General features: G+C 41.0%; 1 protein-coding gene across 2 annotated transcripts in view; it reads right to left on the reverse strand.

Annotated features, from left to right (window-relative positions):
* Positions 1–22,842, reverse strand: part of azi2 (5-azacytidine induced 2) — an 86,434-nt gene that overhangs the window by 24,651 nt on the left and 38,941 nt on the right. For both annotated transcript variants that reach the window (XM_072283182.1, XM_072283181.1), the window contains one exon: positions 21,184–21,245. In XM_072283182.1, coding sequence (XP_072139283.1) covers positions 21,184–21,245 — 62 coding nt within the window. The remainder of the gene's footprint in view (positions 1–21,183; positions 21,246–22,842) is intronic.

Raw genomic sequence — 22,842 nt, forward strand, 5'->3', positions numbered from 1 at the left:
AGACATCATTTTGCCAGATTTACAAACAAGGCTTTCATGCGAGATATAGAGATAACTTTCAGAAATACCACAGAATAATCATTGTCTTCCACTGCTGATAGATCTAGCCTGAGTTATTCTGAGAAATAATGGTCAGTGGCTGTAGATATGGATTTAGATTCATGATGAAAGATGCACTATTCCAATTTTTAATACCATTGAGAGTGCCAGAAACTCCAAACCAGTGCTTAGATCTTCCACTTGACAGCAAGTGAGAAAGATCAGGAACATTTCAAAGACAACAGGACCTGAGTTGTACCCGAGTTATAGGGAAAGGTTGACTAGGTTAGGATTTTATTCCTTAGAACATAGGAGAATGAGGGGAGATTTGATAGAGGGATACAAAATTAAGAGGGGTATGGATAGGGTAATTGCAGGTAGGCTTTTCTACTGAGGTTGGGTGAGACTAGAATTAGATGTCATGGGTTAAGGATGACTGGTGAAATGTTAAAGGGAAACATGAGGGGGGAACTTCTTCACATAGAGATTGAAGAGTGTGGAACAAGCTGCCAGCAGAAGTGGTAGATGAAGTTTAAATTGCAACATTTAAGAGAAATTTGGATAGGTTCACAGATGGGAAGGGTATGGAGCGCTATGGTCCAGGTGCAGGTCGATGGGCATACACTAGATTCCAGTTAATTGGGCCATTGGTTAATCAGGGCAGCTGTTTATAGAACATAGAATAGTACAGCACAGTACAGGCCCTTCGGCTCACAATGTTGTGTTGACCCTCAAACCCTGCCTCCCATATAAGCCCCCACCTTAGATTCCTTCATATACCTGTCTAGTAGTCTCTTAAACTTCACTAGTGTATCTGCCTCCACCACTGACTCAGGCAGTGCATTCCACGCACCAACCACTCTCTGAGTAAAAAACCTTCCTCTAATATCCCCCTTGAACTTCCCACCACTTACCTTAAAGCCATGTCCTCTTGTATTGAGCAGTGGTGCCCTGGGGAAGAGGCGCTGGCTATCCACTCTATCTATTCCTCTTATTATCTTGTACACCTCTATCATGTCTCCTCTCATCCTCCTTCTCTCCAAAGAGTAAAGCCCTAGCTCCCTTAATCTCTGATCATAATGCATACTTTCTAAACCAGGCAGCATCCTGGTAAATCTCCTCTGTACCCTTTCCAATGCTTCCATATCCTTCCTATAGTGAGGTGACCAGAACTGGACACAATACTCCATGTGTGGCCTAACCAGAGTTTTATAGAGCTGCATCATTACATCGCGACTCTTAAACTCTATCCCTCGACTTATGAAAGCTAACATCCCATAAGCTTTCTTAACTACCCTATCCACCTGTGAGGCAACTTTCAGGGATCTGTGGACATGTACCCCGAGATCCCTCTGCTCCTCCACACTACCAAGTATCCTGCCATTTACTTTGTACTCTGCCTTGGAGTTTGTCCTTCCAAAGTGTACCACCTCACACTTCTCCGGGTTGAACTCCATCTGCCACTTCTCAGCCCACTTCTGCATCCTATCAATGTCTCTCTGCAATCTTTGACAATCCTCTACACTATCTACAACACCACAACCTTTGTGTCGTCTGCAAACTTGCCAACCCACCCTTCTACCCCCACATCCAGGTCGTTAATAAAAATCACGAAAAGTAGAGGTCCCAGAACAGATCCTTGTGGGACACCACTAGTCACAATCCTCCAATCTGAATGTACTCCCTCCACCACCACCCTCTGCCTCTGCAGGCAAGCCAATTCTGAATCCACCTGGCCAAACTTCCCTGGATCCCATGCCTTCTAACTTTCTGAATAAGCCTACCGTGTGGAACCTTGTCAAATGCCTTACTAAAATCCATATAGATCACATCCACTGCACTACCCTCATCTATATGCCTGGTTACCTCCTCAAAGAACTCAATCAGGCTTGTTAGACACGATCTGCCCTTCACAAAGCCATGCTGACTGTCCCTGATCAGACCATGATTCTCTAAATGCCTATAGATCCTATCTCTAAGAATCTTTTCCAACAGCTTTCCCATCACAGACATAAGGCTCACTGGTCTATAATTACCCGGACTATCCCTACTACCTTTTTTGAACAAGGGAACAACATTCGCCTCCCTCCAATCCTCTGGTACCATTCCCGTGGACAACGAGGACATAAAGATCCTAGCCAGAGGCTCAGCAATCTCTTCTCTCACCTCGTGGAGCAGCTTGAGGAATATTCTGTCAGGCCCCGGGGACTCATCCGTCCTAATATATTTTAACAACTCCAACACCTCCTCTCCCTTAATATCAGCATGCTCCAGAACATCAACCTCACTTATTTGGGACAACTTTTAAAGAACAAAAACTAATTGAAAAAAAATAGCCAGGATTCCCTTTGATTATTTGGGATAATATGCTGATTAATTGGGGCACGAGATTGTTGCTGAGCATTTTCTAACTAGCATCAGTCATGTACACATCGTGTGGCCACTGGGACACTATACTGTGCTTAGCGCGAAGTTTTTCCAATAGCAATAGTTGTATGTACTGTATCTGTGTTCAAAAAGCAGTGATTTTTTTTGTCACTGACAGTTCACAAGAAATAAGCAGTAAGACAATTCAGAACTGTTTTGCTCACTGCAGTTTGAAGCATTCAGTCTTGGAGATGCCAGAAATGGCCGGAAGAGAAAATGAAATGATTTTACTACTTCAACAAGTCAGGAAGCATGAAGAATTTGAAGGTATTGATAATGATCTTGAATGCTACCTTTTGTCCCCACCAGGCACACAGCTCTCAACTGTGGCTCGAAGAAGCTGTTTGCATGTGACAGCAGCCACACCTTCGTACCTGCTTTGATTGGTGGGCTAAACCAGCTGCAGAAAGCCACTGGTCTCATGCCCCAGTGAGCACGGGGCATGCTAGTCCAAGCATGTGAAGTCAGATCTACAGTAGGATCTAATGGCTACGAAGGCAGTTCTGCAATGCTATATGGAGAATGAAGGGCATGATGAGGCACAGAGAAGTCATGGTCATCCTCTACAACCAAGAAAGTCCCCAGTTGTGATGTCTATTTGTCTCAGTGAACCTGGATTTCTGAGGCTGAGATAGTGGAACTGCCCCAGCATAAAGCTTTTCCACTTTAAGAACTCTCCCCCAATTGTTTCCTGTCCTCATCAGATATGGACAATCACCAGTAGTATTAATACTGTTATAATTTATTCTGTATTTTATTTAAATACATGTGTTACTTTGTTAAATCGTAGTTTGTCTTTTTATACCTTTTTAACTATTTCCATGAAACTTTGGCTAATTGGGGAAACCACTTAATTAGGCCAAAATATACTGGGCTTCATTTGTCCCATTAACAGGAACACACTGTATTTCAGCACAGACTAGATTGGCTGCAGGGCCAATTTCAATGCTGTAGAGTTCTCTGACTCTATGACATCAAGATCACTTCCACCAAGAATACAAAGACAAACCTTTCTCCTGATAAGGTGCTTGTACAGTCTACCTAACATAAGAATTTTTCTGGGCAAAATCGTACCTGTTTAATCTGCTGCGAAAGACACTTGTTGCCATTTCCCTATATAGTTAACAGGATTAACAAGGCTTGAAACCAAGATTTAAATGTTGATCTAGACACTGCATGCCGTCAAAATGGTCATCCAATATAACCAACACTGATGAAAGATTTCTCCCTTTCATGGCAGGATGCCAGATTCTGGCTGGAGTATTTACTCATATCTTTAACCTCTCAGTTTGGCAGTCTGAGGTACCCGTACCCACCCTTGCCTCAAGTAGGATTCAATTATACCGTTGCCTAAGAATGTGGTGACCTGCTTCAATGATTGTCATCCAGTAGCACTGACAAGCACTGTGCTTTGAGAGGCTGGTGATGAAACCTATCAATTCCTGCCTAAGAAGTGACTTCGATCCAGTCCAATTTCCTTACTGTCACAACAGGTCCACAGTGGATGCTATTTCATTGGCTCTTCACTCAATCCTGGAACAGCAAAGATGCACACATTAGGATGCTCTTTATTGACTATAGCTCAACATTCAATACTATCATCCCCTGAAAACTAATCAATAAGCTTCAAGACCTTAACCTCAATAGCTCCTTGTGCAATTGGATCCTCAATTTCCTCACCTGTAGACCCCAGTCAGTTTGGATTGGTAACATCTCCTCAATCTCTATCAGCACAGGTGTACTACAAGGCTGTGGTGCTCAGCCCCCTGCACTACTTGCTTAATAGTTACGACTAAAGCTAAGCACAGTTCCAATGCCACATTCAACCTTGCTGATGACACCACTGTAATAGGTTGAATTAAATGTGATGACGAATCAGCTTATAGGAGGGAGACTGAAAATTTGTCTGAGTGGTGTCACAGCAACAACTTCTTACTCAACGTCAGCAAGACCAAAGAGATGACTATTGACTTCAGGTGGTGGAAACCAGAGGTCCATAAGCCAGACTTCATCACGGGATCACAGGTGGAGACGGTCAGCATCTATGAATTCCTGTTTTATCATTTCAGAATCAGATTCATCATCACCGGCAAGTGTCAAGAAATTTGTTAACTTAGCAGCAGCAGAACAATGCAATACATGATAATATAGATTTTAGAAAGAAAATAATTACAGTAAGTACAGTGGTGCTAGAAAGTTTTGTGAACCCCATAGAATTTTCTCTATTTCTGCATAAATATGACCTAAATGTGATCAGATTTTCACACGTCTTAAAACTAGATAAAAAGAACCCAATTAAACAACACAAAAACATTATACTTGTTCATTTATTTATTGAGAAAAATGATCCAATATTACATGTATCTGTTGGAAAAAGTAGGCGGGAGGAGAAGATGGCGGCGCGCCTGCGTGTGCACAGCCCTCCGGTGAAAAATGGTATCGTATCTGTTAAATAGGGGCCGTGGACAAATCTGATTTGATGGAGAATGGACGTAAAAGCACAGAGGAATATCTGGAGAAATTTCTGAAACGCCCATTCGCTGCTGTCATTACTGTGTGGTCGGGAATCTTTCGAAGGGTAGGCTTCAAAATTCTCGGCCTTGCCTGCTTTTTGCAACCGAGAAGGAGGTCGAATTGTTCGGACAGAGATGGCGCTTTAGTACTCGGTGTCGGAGAGCTGATCAGAGCTCGAAGTTTTCGGATGACTCAGAGTCGGACTGTGCTTGGGCATGGCAGGGAGAGTTTTCTTCCTTCTCCCGTCTGTGTGAGATGTGGGACTTTCGAGAGACTTTGAACTTTTTTACTGTGCCCATGGCCTGTTCTTCATCAAGTTATGGTATTGTTGCACTGTTGTAACTATATGTTATAGTTATGTGGTTTTGTCAGTTTTTTCAGGCTTGGTCTGTCCTGTGTTTTGTGATATCACACCGGAGGAAATAATGTATCATTTCTTAATGCATGCATTACTAAATGACAATAAAAGAGGATTACGTGTCTTCATAATCATAAAACCTTTGCTTTCAGTAAATGGTTGTGACCCCTTGTACAACAATTAAGTTCGGGCAAACTTTTCTGGTAACTGTTGAACAGTCCTGCACATCAGCTTGGGGGAATTTTAGGCCATTCCTCCTTACAAAACTGCTTCAACTCCAGGATGTTGGTGGGCTTCTTTTCATGAACTGCTTGTTTCAGGTCCTTCCAAAATACTTCTACAGGATTAAGGTCAGGACTTTGACTCAGCCATTTCAAAACATGAATTTTCTTCTTTTTAAATCATTCTGTTGTTGATTTACTCTTGTCTTTTGGATCACTGTCTTATTGCATTATCCAACTTCGAAAAGCTTCAGGTGTCAGACTGCTACCCTGACATTATGCAAAATATTTCGATACGATTTTGAATTTATTGTTCCTGCAACGATTGCAAGATGTCCACGCCCTGAGGCAGAAAAGCAGGCTCCTTCCACCATGCTTTACAGTTGGGATGAGGTTTTAGGGTTGGTCCTCCAATCATAGCAATGTGGATTTCTGCTAACAAGTTCAACTTTTGTCTCATTTGTTCACCCACAGAACACTGTAAAACATCCAGGTGATCTTTTGCAAACTTGAGATGTGCAGCAATGTTTTTTTTTGGGAGAGCAGTGGTTTCCTCCATGGTGTCCTTCCATAAACATCATTCTTGTCAGGTGTTTTTCTTATAGTGGACACATGAACAGAGAATTTGCAAGTTCTAGAGATTTCTGCAGGTCTTTCGCCATTACCCTTGGGTTCTTTTTCAGCTCCTTCAGCATTGCACATTGTGCTGTTGGTGAGATCTTTGCAGGATGTCCATTCCTAGGGAGAGTAGCAACAGTACAGAGTTTCCTAAGTTTTCTAGGCAATTTCTCTTACTGTGGACAGATGTACACTCAGGTCTTTAGAAATGCTTTTGTAGCCTTTTCCAGATTCATGTATCGCTACAATTCTTCTACGGTCCTCTGAAAGAAGTTTTGATCGGGGCACGGTGCACATAAATAAATCTTTCTTGAGAAGAGCAGACTCTGTCAGTAATCTGACTCTGTGTGTCTTCTTGTAGGGCAGGGCATCTCTACAACCCAGACCTCCAATCTCATCTCATTGATCGAAACAATGGACTCCAAATAGATTTTGTAGAAGGCTTTACCCCAGAGGTCCATATATTTTTTCCAACAAATACATGTAATATTGGACCATTTTTCTCAATGAATAAATGAACAAGTATAATGTTTCTTGTGTTATTTATTTAATTGAGTTCTCTTAGTTTTAGGACTTGAGTGAAGATATGATCACATTTTAGGTCATATTTATTCAGAAATAGAGAACTTTTGACAGCATTCACAAACTTCCTAGCACCACTGTGTGTGTATATATATATATATATATATATATATGTGTGTGTGTGTGTGTGTGTATATATATATATATATATATATATATATATATATATATAGATATAGATATAGAGAGAGAGAGAGATAGAGATAGAGAGAGAATGAGAATTGATTAAAAATAGACCAAAAACAGAAATAATATACATTTAAAAAAGTGAGGTAGTGTTCATGGGTTCAATGTCTATTTAGAAAACATATGGCAGGGGGGAAGAAGCTGTTCCTGAATCGCTAAGTGTGTGCCTTCAGGCTTCTGTTATTCCTTCCTGATGGTATCAATGAGAAGAGGGCATGCCCTGGTTGGTGGCATCCTAAATAATGGATATTGCTTTTCTGAGGCACTGCTCCTTAAAAACATCTTGGGCAGTAGAGAGGCTAGTACCCAAGATGAAGTTGACTAATTTTACAACTTTCTGTTGGTTCTTCCAGTCCTGTGCAGTAGCCCCCCTCCCCCAAAACCAGACAGTGATGCAGCCTGTCAGAATGCTCTCCGCAGTCTATCTACAAAAAGTAGTGGCTACAGCCCAGTACATCACAGACCAAGCTCTCCCCACCATTGAGCACATCTACACAGTGTTATCACAGGAAAACAGCATCCAACATCAGTAACCATCCCCCCCCCCCCCCCCCACCAACATGCTCTCTTCACACTGCTGCCATCAGGAAGGTGGTACAGGAGCCTCAGAACCCACTACACCAATACAGTTTTTATCAGATTACTGCAATACATTTTTTACTGGCTTTCCAAAGCAATCTATCGACAAATATCGACCCGTTCGGAAATCCATTGTTAGCCTTTTAACTAAAACCAGAATGAGTAAGTATATCACTCCTGTCCACTCTGCATTGACTTCCAGTATTTTTTAAGAATTGATTTTAAAGTTCTCTTACTTGTTTTAAAAGCTCTCAATGGTCTGGGACAGGAGTACATTGCAAAATCACTTCTGTTTTATAATCCTGCGCAAGCTCTCAGGTCTCCTAAATTTGAACAATCTCCCTCAAAAGATAACTGGCAGGTCTTTTTGGAACTATGCTCCTAAACTGTGGAACTCAATACCTCAAACCATAAGGGACGCAGATTCAATTGACATTTAAATGCCAGTTCAAAATCTATTTATTTATCTTTGCTTTTAAGTAACATCTTTTTTGTCTTTCATTTTCACACTTGCACTTTGTTCCATTACAAGGCACTTGGAAGTACATCGTTTGTATGAAAAGTGTTCCATGAAAAAGTTTCATTATTATTCAGGATGGCATGAAGCTTTTGGAAACTTGCTGAAAATTCATTCAACACTGCTGATTTGTGTTTTGAACGTGATGACATAGTTTTGGAGTGTCAGGAGGCAAATCACTCACTACATCTACCAAGCCTCTGACTTGGTCCAACTGTGAATACAAGAACAACTGAGATTCTGGTCAGTGATAACCATATAGGCCTTGGCTGGGATGGAGCTCAGTAATGGTGATATATTTGGCCTTAGAACTGCAAAAATGTAACTTTTTAACCATCTACATCAATTGTGAACACAAAGTAGGAAGGTCGAAAGAGAACAAAATCAACTTTGTTCAGTGAATTTTTGGTGAAATTTTTGAAGAAGTTGCAAAGTCAACATTTTAAGACTCTGTTAATCAGGGCAGCACAGTAGCATTAGCACAGTGTTTTACAGCACCACTGATCACCGGTTGGGGTTCAATTTCCACCACTGTCTGTCTGTAAGGAGTTTGTACATTCTCCTTGTGACCAGGTGGGTTTTTTTCAGGTGCTCCAGTTTCCTCCCACACTCCAAAAGACCTATGGAGTAGGGTTAGTGAATTCTGGGCATGCTGTGTCGGTGACACGTGCAAGCTGCTGTTAGCACAATCCGTGGACTTTGTTGGTCATTGACACAAATGGCACATTTCATTGTATGTTTCAAACTTTTGATGTACATGTGACAAATAAAGTTAATTTTTCTTTGGTGATATATGATCTACATAGAAATGATAGTACAGAAGCTATTTGACCTAATGCACACCACTGGTGTAGTAGTACCTTGCTAATTTTACTCAGTCCAATCACTTGCAGAGATGGAATTATGAATAGTTCATTCACATCCCAGTTAAATGTTTTTAGAAATTGAAAAATAAATTATTGATATGTACATAGTAGCAAATTTGTATGCAAAAAAGGATAGCAATCAAAGAGATAACAAGCTTGGACTTAATTAAAATGTTTCAATATCTCAGAGTTAAGAGAACTACAATAGCAGAATTAAAAACAGACAAGAAGCATGAAGAGGAGAGGATGTTTCCTATAGCAGGCGAGTTTAGGACTAGAATAGAAAGAGGACCCTTTAGAACAGGGATGATGAGGAATTTCTTTAGCCAGAGGAATGGAATTCATTGCCACAGATGACTGCGCAGGCCAAGTCATTGGGGTATATTTAAAGCAGAGATTGATAAGTCAAAGGTTACAGGGAGAAGGCAGGAGAATGGAATTGAAAGCAATAATAAATCAGTCCTGACCGAATGGTGGAGCAGACGCGATGGGCCGAATGGCCTAATTCTGTTCCTATGTGTTACGGTCTATGATGCTAATTCCATCAGTGAGCAGACACCGAGCAATGTTGTTGAAAGTATAACTGAGATGAAACAAATAGTCAGTAACCGCTGGATCTTTACACAGTCTAAAGGCATGAAGAAGCAAATAGCATTTTCTAAAGGAATATGTTATAGTTTTATCTAATCTATCTTTACATCTTAATTCTTGCAACCATTGTTCCAGTAAATTGTAAAGTATTAAAATGAGGTGTTTTATTTATGCTTGAGCTCCTCCTACAGGAGGAACCTATAATTACCGATATTAACGAGTCTCACTGACAAAACCCCATTCAAAATCTTGGTAAAGCCTCAAAGCACATTATAGAAAAATCAAATAATTCTGAAATGTACTCACTACTGGAGCAAACAGTGCAGACAATTTGAAGACTACTTGTTCTCAGAATAGCAATGGAATAATAAAAGGGCAACATTTTGTAATAAGATGTGACATACAATAAAACACTAATAATAAATTAGTATCAGAATCAGATCTATTATCACATGTTGAGAAATTCATTGTTTTGCAGCAATACAGTGCAATATATTAAAAATGCTATGTTACGATTAAAAATATTAGAAATTGTGAAAAGAGCCTAGTTCCTCTTCAAAATAGTGCTATGGGATCATTCACATCCTCACGAGAGAGCATAAGGGCCTCATTTAAATATTCCCTTCAAAAGGAATAGCGTACAACTCATTAAAAGATATGGTTCCTTACCAAAACTTCAGAACTGACAAAGTGAAAAAGGTTCTGATAAATATGTTATTAAGAAGTTAGTCAAGATTCAATCAGAACTGGCTGATTTCCATCCTTTATACAAACTGTTGTAGATTTGTTTTTGTGATCTTGGGATTCGCTGACAAGGTTAGCAATTTCTGTCCATCATTTACTGCTTTTGAACACAGAGGACTGCTCGGACATTTGAGAGTCAACCACATGGCTTTAAATCAGGGATCACATAGAGGTTAGACCAGACAAGCTAAGCCAAGTTGAGCAGATTTCTTGCAGTGAACGACACTAATGAAAGTTGTTTTACAAAGAATCTCATCTTCAAAAATTTGCAGGTTAAATTTCAAAGTTCAAAGTAAACTTAGTATTAAAGTACATACATGTCCCTATATACTACCCTGAGATTCATTTTCAGGGGTTATTGAATGAATTTAACTTCCAGTATTGTCAAGGTAGGATTTGAACTCGTTTCAGAAATACCAGTCCAATAGCTTAACTACTACACAACCATCGTATCAATTGACAACAATATTAAATTCATCCATGCACTTGTATTGACATTCAGTCTCTCCAGAAATTTAGCTGTGCATATTTATATTGCAAAAACTTTAGACAATAAGGCATAGGAGCAAAATTAGGGCATTCAGCCCACTGAATCTGCTCCACTATTCAATCATGGGTGATTTATTTTCCTTCTCAACACCATTCCCCACCTCTCTCCATAACTTCTGATGTCCTTACTAATCAAAAATCTATCAACCTCCTCTTTAAATATACGCAATGACTTGGCCTCCACAGCCGCCTGTAGCAACGAGTTTCACAGATCCACCATCCTCTGGCTAAAGAAATTCTCCTCATATCTGTTCTGAAGGGACATTCTTCTATTCTGAGGCTGTGCCCGCCTGTCTTAGACTCTCTCTCACTAGAGGAAATACCCTCTCTACATCAAATTCTATCTAGGCCTTTCAATATTTGGTAGATTTCAATGAGATTCTTCCCCCCCCCCCCCCCCCCCCAACTCATTGTTCTTAACTCCAGTGAGTACAGGCCAGAGCAATTAAAAGCACATCATACATTAACCCCTTCATTCCCAGGGTTCTTGTAAACCTCCTCAGGACCCTGTTCAATGCCAGCACATCCTTCCTTAGATATAGAGTCCAAAACTGATCACAATACTCCAAATGTGGTCTGACACATGCCTTAAAGTCTCAGCATTACTTCCTTGGTTCCATATTCTAGTCCTCTCGAAATGAACACCAACACTGCATTTGCCTTCCTTACTATGATTAATTTTATTTTTACCTCAACATCAGAGAGTTGCTGACAAGGACTCATTACTCATCCGTGTCTGTCCTTAAGAGAATGATGATGAGCAAGATTCTTGAACCACTGCAGCCTTCTGAAGGTCCACTCAGAGCATTGTAAGAGAATTCCAAGATTTAGACCCAGAGACAATAAAGGTCCAGGAATATATTTCCAAGTCAAGATGAAATACAACTTACAAAGAGATCTGCAGATGGCAATATTCCCCTTCACTTGCTGCCCTTGTCCTCCTCTGACATGGATGTCAACAGTTTAGGAGATGCTGTCAGAGTAACTGGACAAGGAATTGCAACTGGTTGAGTTACTGTAGATAATGACTATTGAGGCTGTTTGACAGGGTATCAACCAAACAGGGTACTTTGTCAAGGAGGATCTTCTTTATGAGCCACATACATTTACACATGTTAGGAATTTGCTGAGGTGTGTTGGTGCAACATGCAAACAATGCATTTCATGGAATGGTTTGATGTATACGCAACAAATAAAGCTAATCTTTAATCAGCGCAGACACGATGAACCCATGCTGACTGTTTTTGATGTAGGAAGAATGCAAAGCCTGAACTGTATGTTCACTTGCACAACTGCTACATTATAGCCCAATGAACTGAACTACTCAATGGCAACACAGCTTGTCAGAGGACCAACATATTGGGTAACTAAGACCAGCTAAAGATTCACATTCATGGGTGTAAATGTCACCAACAACCTGGTCTAACCACATAGAAGCTATGGCCAAAGAAGCATGCCTGCACCTCTACTTCCTCACGATGCCAAGATAATTCAGCACATCCCTGCTGGTCCTCACCAAGTTTTACTGGTGCAGCAATGGAAAGCATTTGTTCAGGATGCTTCATGACTCGGTATAGCCACTGCTCTGTCTGTCACTGCGGAGAGTTGTGGACAGAGCTCAGCACAACACATAAACGAGCCTCCCCCCAAGGACTCAGTAATGCAGCCAACATAATCAATGACCCCCCCCACCCACCCTGGACATTCTCGCTTCTCCCCCTTCCATCAGGCAGAAGATAAAAGCCTGAAAGCATGTACCACCAGGCTGAAGGACAGCTTCTATCCCACTGTAAAGACTACTGAACAGTCCCCTGGTATAAGATAAGACTCCTGATCTCAATCTACATCATCATGGCCATTACACCTTGTTGTCTGCCTGTAATGCACTCTCAGTGTAATTGTAACTATCGTGCTTTGTTATTGCTTTTCCCTTGAGGTACTGATGTGATGAAATGATCTGTACAAATGGAACGCAAAATGTTCTTCACGGTACCTCCATACAATGCCAATAGTAAGCCAATTACCAATAACGTACTGTATTACTACTGAAAAAATGCTCATCCTTACGGGATTGACACCTCATGTACATATGCCTATGACAACAATAAACCTGAACTTCTTCGAAAAACAACATGGACTGTGATTCTTTCAGCAATGGAAGCCATCAGACTCCAATATTGTGTAAAAATGCATTGGGGGCTTTGGCATATGAGGTGGTAAAGGCTAGAGATTTGGTCTATCTACAAGTACCCGGGAAATCCTTATAATGATAAAAACAAGAGATTCTGCAGATGCTGGAAATCCTGAGAAATACACACACAAAATGCTGGAGGAACTCAGCAGGTCAGGAGCGTCAAAGGCAGGGGTTCCCAACTTTTTTTTATGCAGTGGACCCCTACCAATAACTGAGGGGCCCGTGGACCCTAGGCTGGTAATTCCTGATCTAAGGAAAGGAATAAGCAATTGTTGTTTCAGGTGGAGACCCTTTATCAGGACTGTAATTCTTGTAATAATGTTCCCAAAGACAGCAGGAGAGTACAACTCTGATGTACATCATTAACACCTAGCTTCCAGGCCTCTAGAAATTCAATGACTTCAATAACCTCACAAAATCACCTTAAGTAGATCCAGCCTCAAATGCCATATCCCACCGTGGGATTATTGCACACACAGCCCCACCATTCACTCCTCTGTTGACTACCATTCTTAGGCTTACCGCACCCACACTTAGCAGCTTTGCAAGCCTCACACCCACATTTCACACACTCCAACGACAGACACATTTCCCCTACACAGATTGCACAACATCACTGATACTCACCTCTTTCTTAAAAGATCAAGGTGGAACATAATCAGAGACAGCAATCAGTGAGGAATCGACAGGGCTGCACGCTTAGCTTGCACGGAGGAGACACTACTCGCTGCAAGAGCAGCTACTGCTGATCTAATGGCCTCTAAGGAATCATTTGCTGGCATTCACAGTAGAAAATGATTCCTTAGAGCCATTACATCTTGCTGAGAGTGAATCTCAGGGTAGTATATGGTGACACATGCATACTTTGATAATAAATTTACTTTGAACAGATCTAAAACAATTGAAGCCAAAGCAAGTTTTCACATCTGATCCTCCTTCTCACATCCCACCTCCTCCTCAACCACACACTTCCAATTTACAAAATGCAGATGGTGCAAGAAAACACCTCTTAGTACTGTGTAATATTCCCCATCCCCCACGTCTCTCTCTCTCTCTCTCTCTCTCTCACCACCTTTGTGGTGTTCTCCTGCAAGGAACTGCAACCTGATCAAATGGTGGCAGAAGATCAGCAAGAGTGAAGATGAAGAAATACACTCATTCAATTTAACATTCACACCCACCAGTTCAGGCACCAGTTACATATGTAACTCAAAGGTCAACTTAACGATAGGCACTGTAAGCAGTGTGGCACAAAGTCTGAAACAAAAACTTCTTCACAGCTCCTTCCTCCTAGGGAAGAAGGTTACACAGGAATTCTGCTCCAGAGATCCGAGATTAAGTTTGAGGTGATACAGATTATAGAAAACCAATGTATACATACAATGAATATTTGGCATACATCAAGCCTGTGAGAAACCTAAACCTACATCCCCCTCTAATGAATTCTTAGCCTCCCCACCATTGGTCGTATCTACAGGAGGAGCTGCCTGAAGAAGGACACATGCACCAAAGATCTCCACTATCCAGAACACGCCATTTTCATGCAGATAGTATTGGGCAGGAGGTGCAGAAGCTTGAAGTCCCACACCACCAAGGTTGACATTAGACATAGGAGCAAAATTGGGCCATTTGGCCCATTGAGTCTGGTCTGCCATCTCATCATGGCTGATTTATTATCCCTCTTCTCAAAAATATTACCCTCCTTCAACCATTTGGTCCTTGAACTAGCCTGCACATTTCTAATCACGTCATCTATATGACCACTTTGCTCTATAATGAACTTGTTCTTGTAATTCTATTCTTTCTTGTATAATTTTGTACAATTTATGTTCTTCTTGTGAGTCACCCAAAGGAAACCCACACAACTACCGGGAGAACATACTAACTTCTTAGACAGTGGCATGTTTTGAGCCCCCAATTGGTGATTGCTAGTACTATAAAGGTGTCCCCCACTTTTCGAACATTCGCTTTACAAAACCTCACTGTTACGAAAAAAGACAGCGCGCGGAAAAAGCAGCGCACGATAAAAGGCGGTGCGCGCCCCGAGCAGCCGCTCTCCCCCAGATTCGGAATGGCATTCTCGCCAGCATCGCTTAAACACATGCCTGTGAGCAGCCGTTAGCAAGATGAGTTCTAAGGTATCGGAAAAGCCTAAAAGAGCTCGTAAGGGTGTTACACTTAGCGTAAAACTAGACATAATTAAGCATTTTGATCGTGCTGAATGAAGTAAGGACAAAGTGAGTCTGGCTTGTGGAAGCTGACAAAGATGATGTTGAAGAGGTTTTGGCATCACATGACCAAGAACTAATAGATGAAGAGCTGATGCAATTGGAAGAGGAAAGGATAATAATCAAAACCGAATGAGTAATGATAAAGTACGACTTCAATTTTGAAAGGGTACATTGGTTTAGGGCATATTTGAAAGATGGTTTGAGTCCTTACAAAGAACTGTATGATAGAAAAATGCACGAGGCTAAGCAGTCAAGCATACTGTCGTTTTTCAAGACTTCCACATCAGCCACAGCAGACGACCAACCTCGACCTTCGACATCGAGGCAAGCAGACATAGAAGATGACCTGCTTGCCCTGATGGAATCAGACGACACCCCAGTGTCCCACCACCCCAACCCCCAGGCCATGGACAGATACTGATTCGCGGAGAATGCAGCGGTAGCCGGGAGGCACACAGCACATCTTTAAGAAAAGAGCCGAAATAAACAAGCTAATTAATTATGTGCCGGGCGGCACCTAATTAATTAGCATGTTTATTTTGGCTTTTTTCTTAAAGATGTGCTGTGTGCCTCCCGGCTACCCCCGCGTGCTTCATGGCAATGTATCAGTCGGCAGCCCAGAGGGTGGGGGCCACTGCACCACCCAGCCTGCAACGACTCAGTCTAACACACCATCATCAGTGTGCTCGATGTCTTCCCAATTCTTGTAAGTGATACTACACTGTACATACGTTATTTCTACTTTATACAGGCTGTGTATTTTTACGTGTTATTTGGTATGATTTGGCAGCTTCATAGCTTAAAGGTTACTGGAGAGCGCTTGCGCCGTGTTTCTGCCGACGGCGCTAGCGTGAGATTTTTGCTGCGGAGAACAGTTCAGGCAATGATTGTGGAAAAGTATTTCTACTTTATATAGGCTGCGTATTTATCATATCATTCCTGCTTTTACTTTATGTTACTGTTATTTTAGGTTTTATGTGTTATTTGGCATGATTTGGTAGGTTATTTTTTGGGTCTGCGGATGCTCACAAAATTTTCCCCACATAAGTAAATCGTAATTGCTTCTTCACTTTACGACATTCCGGCTTACGAATCGTTTCATAGGAACGCTCTACCTTTGGACGGCGGGGAAAACCTGTATAGAGTGTAACGCTAACTGCTATGCTACTATGTTTGGCATTTAATTACCAGTTTAATTAGCATCATACAGCATTATGGGCTCAAGGGCCTGATTTAGCTGATAACTCTTTCAACAAGCGGCAATATGAATGGCTGGCACACCTCTTCTTGTGCTTTAGGAAATTATATCAAGTGTACAGAAAATAGGCAGACATTCCAGAACAGTACTGAGTGCTGCAATTTCAAAGGCGGCATCCTTCAACATGAAGTCAAATTGAGATCCCATCTGTGTAAGAGATTCAGATTGACATGAAAAGTCTCATGCCATTATTCAAAACAATGCAGAGGGCTTGTGTTCAGGTAACATTACTTCCTTTATTAACACCATTAAAAAAGCAAATTAACTACTCATTCATCTGATTGCTTGCTTGGCAGATCTCTCAGTGTGCAAAATAGTACCTCATGTGCTGAAGCAGTCACTAAATAAATAAAGCACAAGAGATTCTGCAGATGCTTGAAACCCAGAGTAACAATATAAAATGCTGGAGGAACTCAGCAGGTCAGGCAGCATCTACGAAGAGGAATAAACAGTCAACATTCTGGGTTAAGACTGGAAAGAAAGGGGGAAGAAAGAAGTCAGGACTTTATCAATGATAGTTTTATTTGCCATATACATTTCCATGTATTAGGAATTTGTCATGGTGTGTTGGTCAGGACACAACATGCAAAAAAACCGATATTCAACAATTACCAAGAATAAATAATTATATAAAAACAAACTACCAATGTCAAGATTCAAGATTGTTTAATGTCTTTTTCAGTACAAGAGTGTAAAGGAGAACGAAATAAAAAGTACATAAAATACCAGCAAGTATTTACAATGTAAATAGCATAAAAAGTATTTAAAGTGTTTACAGTGCAATGACAGGGACAGAAGGGGGTGAGGGAGCTAACTAGAACAGTTGATCAAATAACTGCCTGGGGGAAGAATGGCATGATTTTTGTTTTAATAGCCTGATAGCACTTTCAAGCAGGGAGCTTTCGGAAAAGGCAGTATGATGGTTTGGTAGGGTATGCGGTGATTTTTTTCTGCCTGCCTCTTTGTGTTTTTTGCTGACCAGAGTTTTTTTTTAATTCTAGTTAAGGGTAGCAGAGTAGCTCCAGGTGCTCCAGTTACGTACCACATTCCAAAGGTGCAAGTGTGGGATGCTACTTTGGCGCTGGAAGTATGGTGACACTTGCAGGCTGCCACCAGCACACCTTTGGGCTCCGTTGGTCATTGACACGAACAAGATACTTCACTGTGTGTTTCATTGTACATGACATATAAAGCTAAACCATCCTTTCTACCTACACAACGTCTCTATCCCTCCGATCTGTGCACATTCTTAAACACATTTATCATTCTTGTTTGCACTACCACATCTGGTGGCATATTCCAGGCACCCACAAACTTACCTGTAACATCCCCCAAAACATTCCTCCAATGACATTAAAACTAATCCCCACCCCTTGTATTAGCCATTCTCACCATGGGCAAAAAGTCTCTGGCTGTCCACTCAATCGATGGCTCTTATCACCTTGTACACCTCTATCAAGTCCCCTCACATCCTCCTTCACTCCAAAGAATAAAGCCCCTGCTCGCCACATGTCCTCTAATCTAGGTAGTATCCTGTAAGTCTCCTCCACGTTGGAGAAAGAATCAAAGGTAATACTTCAGGTTAATAATTTACCCCCACCCCATGCACCAAAACCCATTTAAATTTTTCCAGATAGATGGGTTGTTTAACAGTAATTACCTGTTACAACAGTGCTTCAAAAGTTCTTTGATCTTTGCAAAAGCCTCCCTTTTGCATAACTCTCACAACAGACCACTAATGAGCAACTTGCAAAGAACACAGAACATAGAGCAGTACAGCCCTTCAGCCCACCATGCTATGCCGACATTTTAGCCTACTCTAAACCCCATCAAACCCTTCCCTCTTACACAGCCCTTCATGCTTTCATCTTCTATGTGTCTATCAAAGAGTTTCTTAAATGTCCCTAATGAATCTGCTTCTACCACCATCCCTCAGCAGGGCTTTCCAATCTCTGTGTAAAAAAAACGTACCTCTAACATCCCCCTATACTTTCTCCAATCACATTACAATTATCCGCCCTTGTATTTGCCATTTCCACCAAAGGAAAAAGTCTCTGGCTGAACACTCGATCTATGCCTTATATCATCCTATACACCTCCATTCTTGTCCCCGCTTCTACACCCAAGATTGAATAGAAAAGTATGCATAGCACCTTTGACAGTAAAAACAGTGAGTTTTGTTATGTGTATTTGTATTTTAAATTGCATGTTAATTTTTAGTATTTATTATCTATTGTGATTATTTTATACTGTGTTTAACTATATGTAGTGTAGTGTTGTGCACCTTAAGTTCTGTGATGTTGCCCTTACCACTGCACAAAGTTCCTCGTGGAAAATAAAGTGAATTGAAAAACTCCATCAAATCACGTCTCATCCTCAAATTCCATATTATCCATCGAGGCAAAATTAATGAAAGATATGAGTACTAGATTTCAAAAAGTTTTTAAAAACTTTGTCAAGATGTTAAATGAGATAGTAAATTATATAATTTGAGGCAAACACCAACAAATTAGCTGAGCCAAGAGGAGATATCCCCACAGCAAGACAAGTCAACTGGCCAGAAAAACTGGAGGATTGTTGATGTGGGAAATGGAAAAGTGCAAATAGTACTGAGAAGAACGACTGAGGTTTGATCGTAAGACCAGAGGGCACAGCCTCAGAATACAGGAATGCCCCTTTAGAACAGAGAGGAGGAATTCATCACCAGAGGGTGATGAATCTGTAGAAATTATTGCCATAGATGATCGTGGAGGACAAGCCATTGGGTATATTTAAAGAGGAGGCTGATAGGTTCTTGAATAGTCAGGGCGTCAAAAGTTATGGGGGGGTGGGGGAAGGAGAGGAGGTGGGAGATGAGGTTAAGAGGGATAATAAATCAGCCATGATAGAATGGCAGAGCAGACACAATGAGCCAAATGAGCTGATTCTGCTCCCGTGACCTATGGTCGATGGTAGCTTCATACGGCATGCAAAATCTGACTCTGGAAAGCACACAACTGAAATGGTCTGTTCCAATGTTACAGCCCTTTCTTTCAATGAGCAATTTAGAACACAGAACATAGAGTACAAGAACAGGCCCCTTGGCCCACAATGCTGTGCTAAACGAATAAAATTGGTAATCCAATGGCTAACTAATCTCTTCTGCCTCTACAATGCCCATATCCTTCCTTTTTCCACAAATTCATGTACCTATCTAAATATCTCTTAAAAGTCCCGAATGTATCTGCCTCAACCACCATGCCAAGCAACACACAAAAATGCTGGGGAAACTCAGCGGGCCAGGCGGCATCTATGGAAGAAAGTACAGTCGATCTCAGGCAGAGACCCTTCGGCAGGACCTCTTTTGCATAGATGCTGCCTGACCCGCTGAGATCCTCTAACATTCTCTGTGTGTTGCTTGGATTTCCAGCATCTGCAGATTTTCTTGTTTGTGATTTGAACACATTCTAGGCACTCACCATTCACTGTGTTTAAAAAAAAGCTTGCCCCTCATACCTCCTTTGGAATGACCCCTTCTCACCTTTGTCCCTGTCACTCTAGAGAAAAGAATCCAAGTTTGTCCAACATCTCAATACAACACATGCCCTCTAATACAGGCAGCATACTGGAAAATATCTTCTGCACCCTGTCCAAAGCCTCTACATTCTTCATATAAAGGGGTGCCCAGAATTGTATGCAATACTCCAGATGCAGCCTAACTACAGCTTTATAAAGCTGCAACATAACTTTCTGACTTTCGAACTTAATGCCTCGACCAATGAAGGAAAGCATGGAATACTATATGTATTCTTAACCGCCCCATCAACCTGTGCAGCTACTTTCAGGGAGCTGTGAACGTGGATCCCAAGATCCCTTTGCTCAGCAACACTTATTTACTTGTGGAAAAAGTTCTAAGGGGAAAACCCAATTTTTTATGTCACTGCATATCACAATACAGATCAAAACTGCAATTTTTAACAAGATTACCCAAATCCAAAATATATTACAAAGCACAAATTAGATACAATTTCACATAGAAAGTGAAAGCAAAAAGAATGATATATTATCCGGTGCATTTTATATGTTGTCCTAATAACACTACTGCTGAAGTAGGTAAAGTTAATCAGTACAATAAACAATATCACACCAAGTTGAGCATATTATCACCTTCCACAAGACCTAGACTTTATCAGTTAATTAATTTTATAAACACAACAATTAGCATTTCTTACCAACCTCAGAGTAAGAGCCATCATCAACATAAAATCGGAATCTATGGTCACATTTTATTCCCAGCAGTGGGAGGTGTGGACTCCCTTGGATACTATTACATGTTCACCTACTTCTGTCGTTTGCACATTCCCACACACTTTCAGCAACACAGATGCAAATATATGAGTGACCTGCTTTCAAGTTCTGCCAATGCTTGCCAAGCACGAGGGAGTAAGTGTCGATGGGAACAAATGTACCTCAAGTTACCTGCCCATGGTTTTGGGGGGGGGGGGGGGGGGGGTTGGGGAGAGAGAATTTGTCTGACTTGCTGGAGGTTCTAATAACTAGAGATGCTAACAGCCACGGCATGGATTAGACAATCTAGCTGGAAACTGTTAAAGGCTCCAAATCTGGGTCTACACAGGAAAATTTTTCACAGGTTTTATCACTACTTTTGTCAAAACACACACACACACACACACACACACAGAAAAACACAAAATCATGCTTCAGCATACCTCACTGTTTCTTCATCGTTCAGACCCTCTCTTTTAGACCTGCATGCATCCAGGCTGAGGTCCTGCAATTATACACAAGGATTCATTAAATGAAATGACCTGCACTATCCTATACGGTCACAATAAAAAAAAGCATATACACATCTTACTCACTGGACAAGATTGAAACTTCACAAAGGTAACCCTGATCCCAGCATTTAATATCTTTCAAACAGACCATTACTTGAACGAAGACTGAGATTACTTTCTCACAGGCTTTGTTAGTTACTTTCTCATAAGATGACTGGAGGAAAGTATAGGAGGGATGTCAGAGGCAAGTTGTTTTTTTTTTACATACATGGGTGCGTGGAATGCACTGTCAGAAATGATGGTGGTGACAGATGCATGGGGTATTTAAGAAACTGTTAGATAAGAACAAGGATGGTATAAAAATGGAGGACTATGTAGGAGAAAAGGATTAGATTAACAGCAGTTAGCATTATATTGTGGGCCAATGGCCTTTAATGTGCTGTTCTAAAGCACATCTCATTTGCAAGAAAATATTTCCCAAATTAGGAACAGAAAATCCTTGCATTTAATCTACAGTACAATTTATGAAATAGTTAACAAATTATGTCTTGACTTGAAAGTACTTTAACAATAAGAAAATAACATTTTTAATCATTACTTCTACAGTACCAGATGTGGTGAGAAATGCTGGCCAGAAACAAGAATCTATCCACCTACTAGGACACAAACTATCTTGACAGACAAAGCCATTAGACCTCCTGATAAGGCAACGATGCACATCCAGCTGGTTTCTTTTAAGCCAGTTGATCTTAATTCACATCAGTTTGTTCTGGTTTCTTCCCACTTCTTTTCCAGTCCTGTTGAAGGGTCACAGCCCAAAACATTGAATGTTTATTCCTTTCCATAGAAGCTGCCCAACTTACTGAGTTCTTACAGTTTTTTGTGTTTATTGCTCTTATTCACACTGATATTCTGAAATTGCCATCGGTCACGCATCTCATTCATCCATAAGAAAACACTTTGTTCTCACGTGCATGTAAGCAAGTTACAGTGGACTTGTTTGACCACTAGGACTACATCCAAACTGGGTGTTTATTCATAACACATTTGTACATACTATAAAGCACTTTTAAAGCATCTGTGATGCTGAGCATCCATGCAACTGTTGTGAAAATGGGTAACCGAAAGGCTGCAAATTACACTCAGTGGCCACTTTAGTAGATACACATGCTCATTAAAAAATATCAGCCAATCATGTGGCAGCGACTCAATGCTTAAAAGTATGCATACACAGTCAAGAGCTTCAATTGTTGTTCAGACCAAATATCAGAACGGGGAAGAAATGTGATCATATGACTTTGGCCATGGAATGATTGTTGGTGCCAGATGGGGTGGTTTGATTATCTTAGAGACTGCTAATCTCCTGAGATTTTCACACACAAGTCTCCACAGTTTCCAGAGAATGGTGCAAAAAGTGAGCTGCATTTCTGTGGGTGAAAATGCCTTGTTAATGAGAGAGGTCAGAGGAAATAGGTCAAGCTGATAGGAAGGCGACAATAACTTAAATAACCACACATTACAGCAGTGGTGTGCAAAAGAGCATCTCTGAATGCATAACCTATCGAACCTTGAAGTGGATGGACTACAGCA

The sequence above is a fragment of the Mobula birostris genome, chromosome 19 (genome assembly GCF_030028105.1).
Source record: "Mobula birostris isolate sMobBir1 chromosome 19, sMobBir1.hap1, whole genome shotgun sequence".
NCBI classification, from domain to species: Eukaryota; Metazoa; Chordata; class Chondrichthyes; order Myliobatiformes; family Myliobatidae; genus Mobula; species Mobula birostris.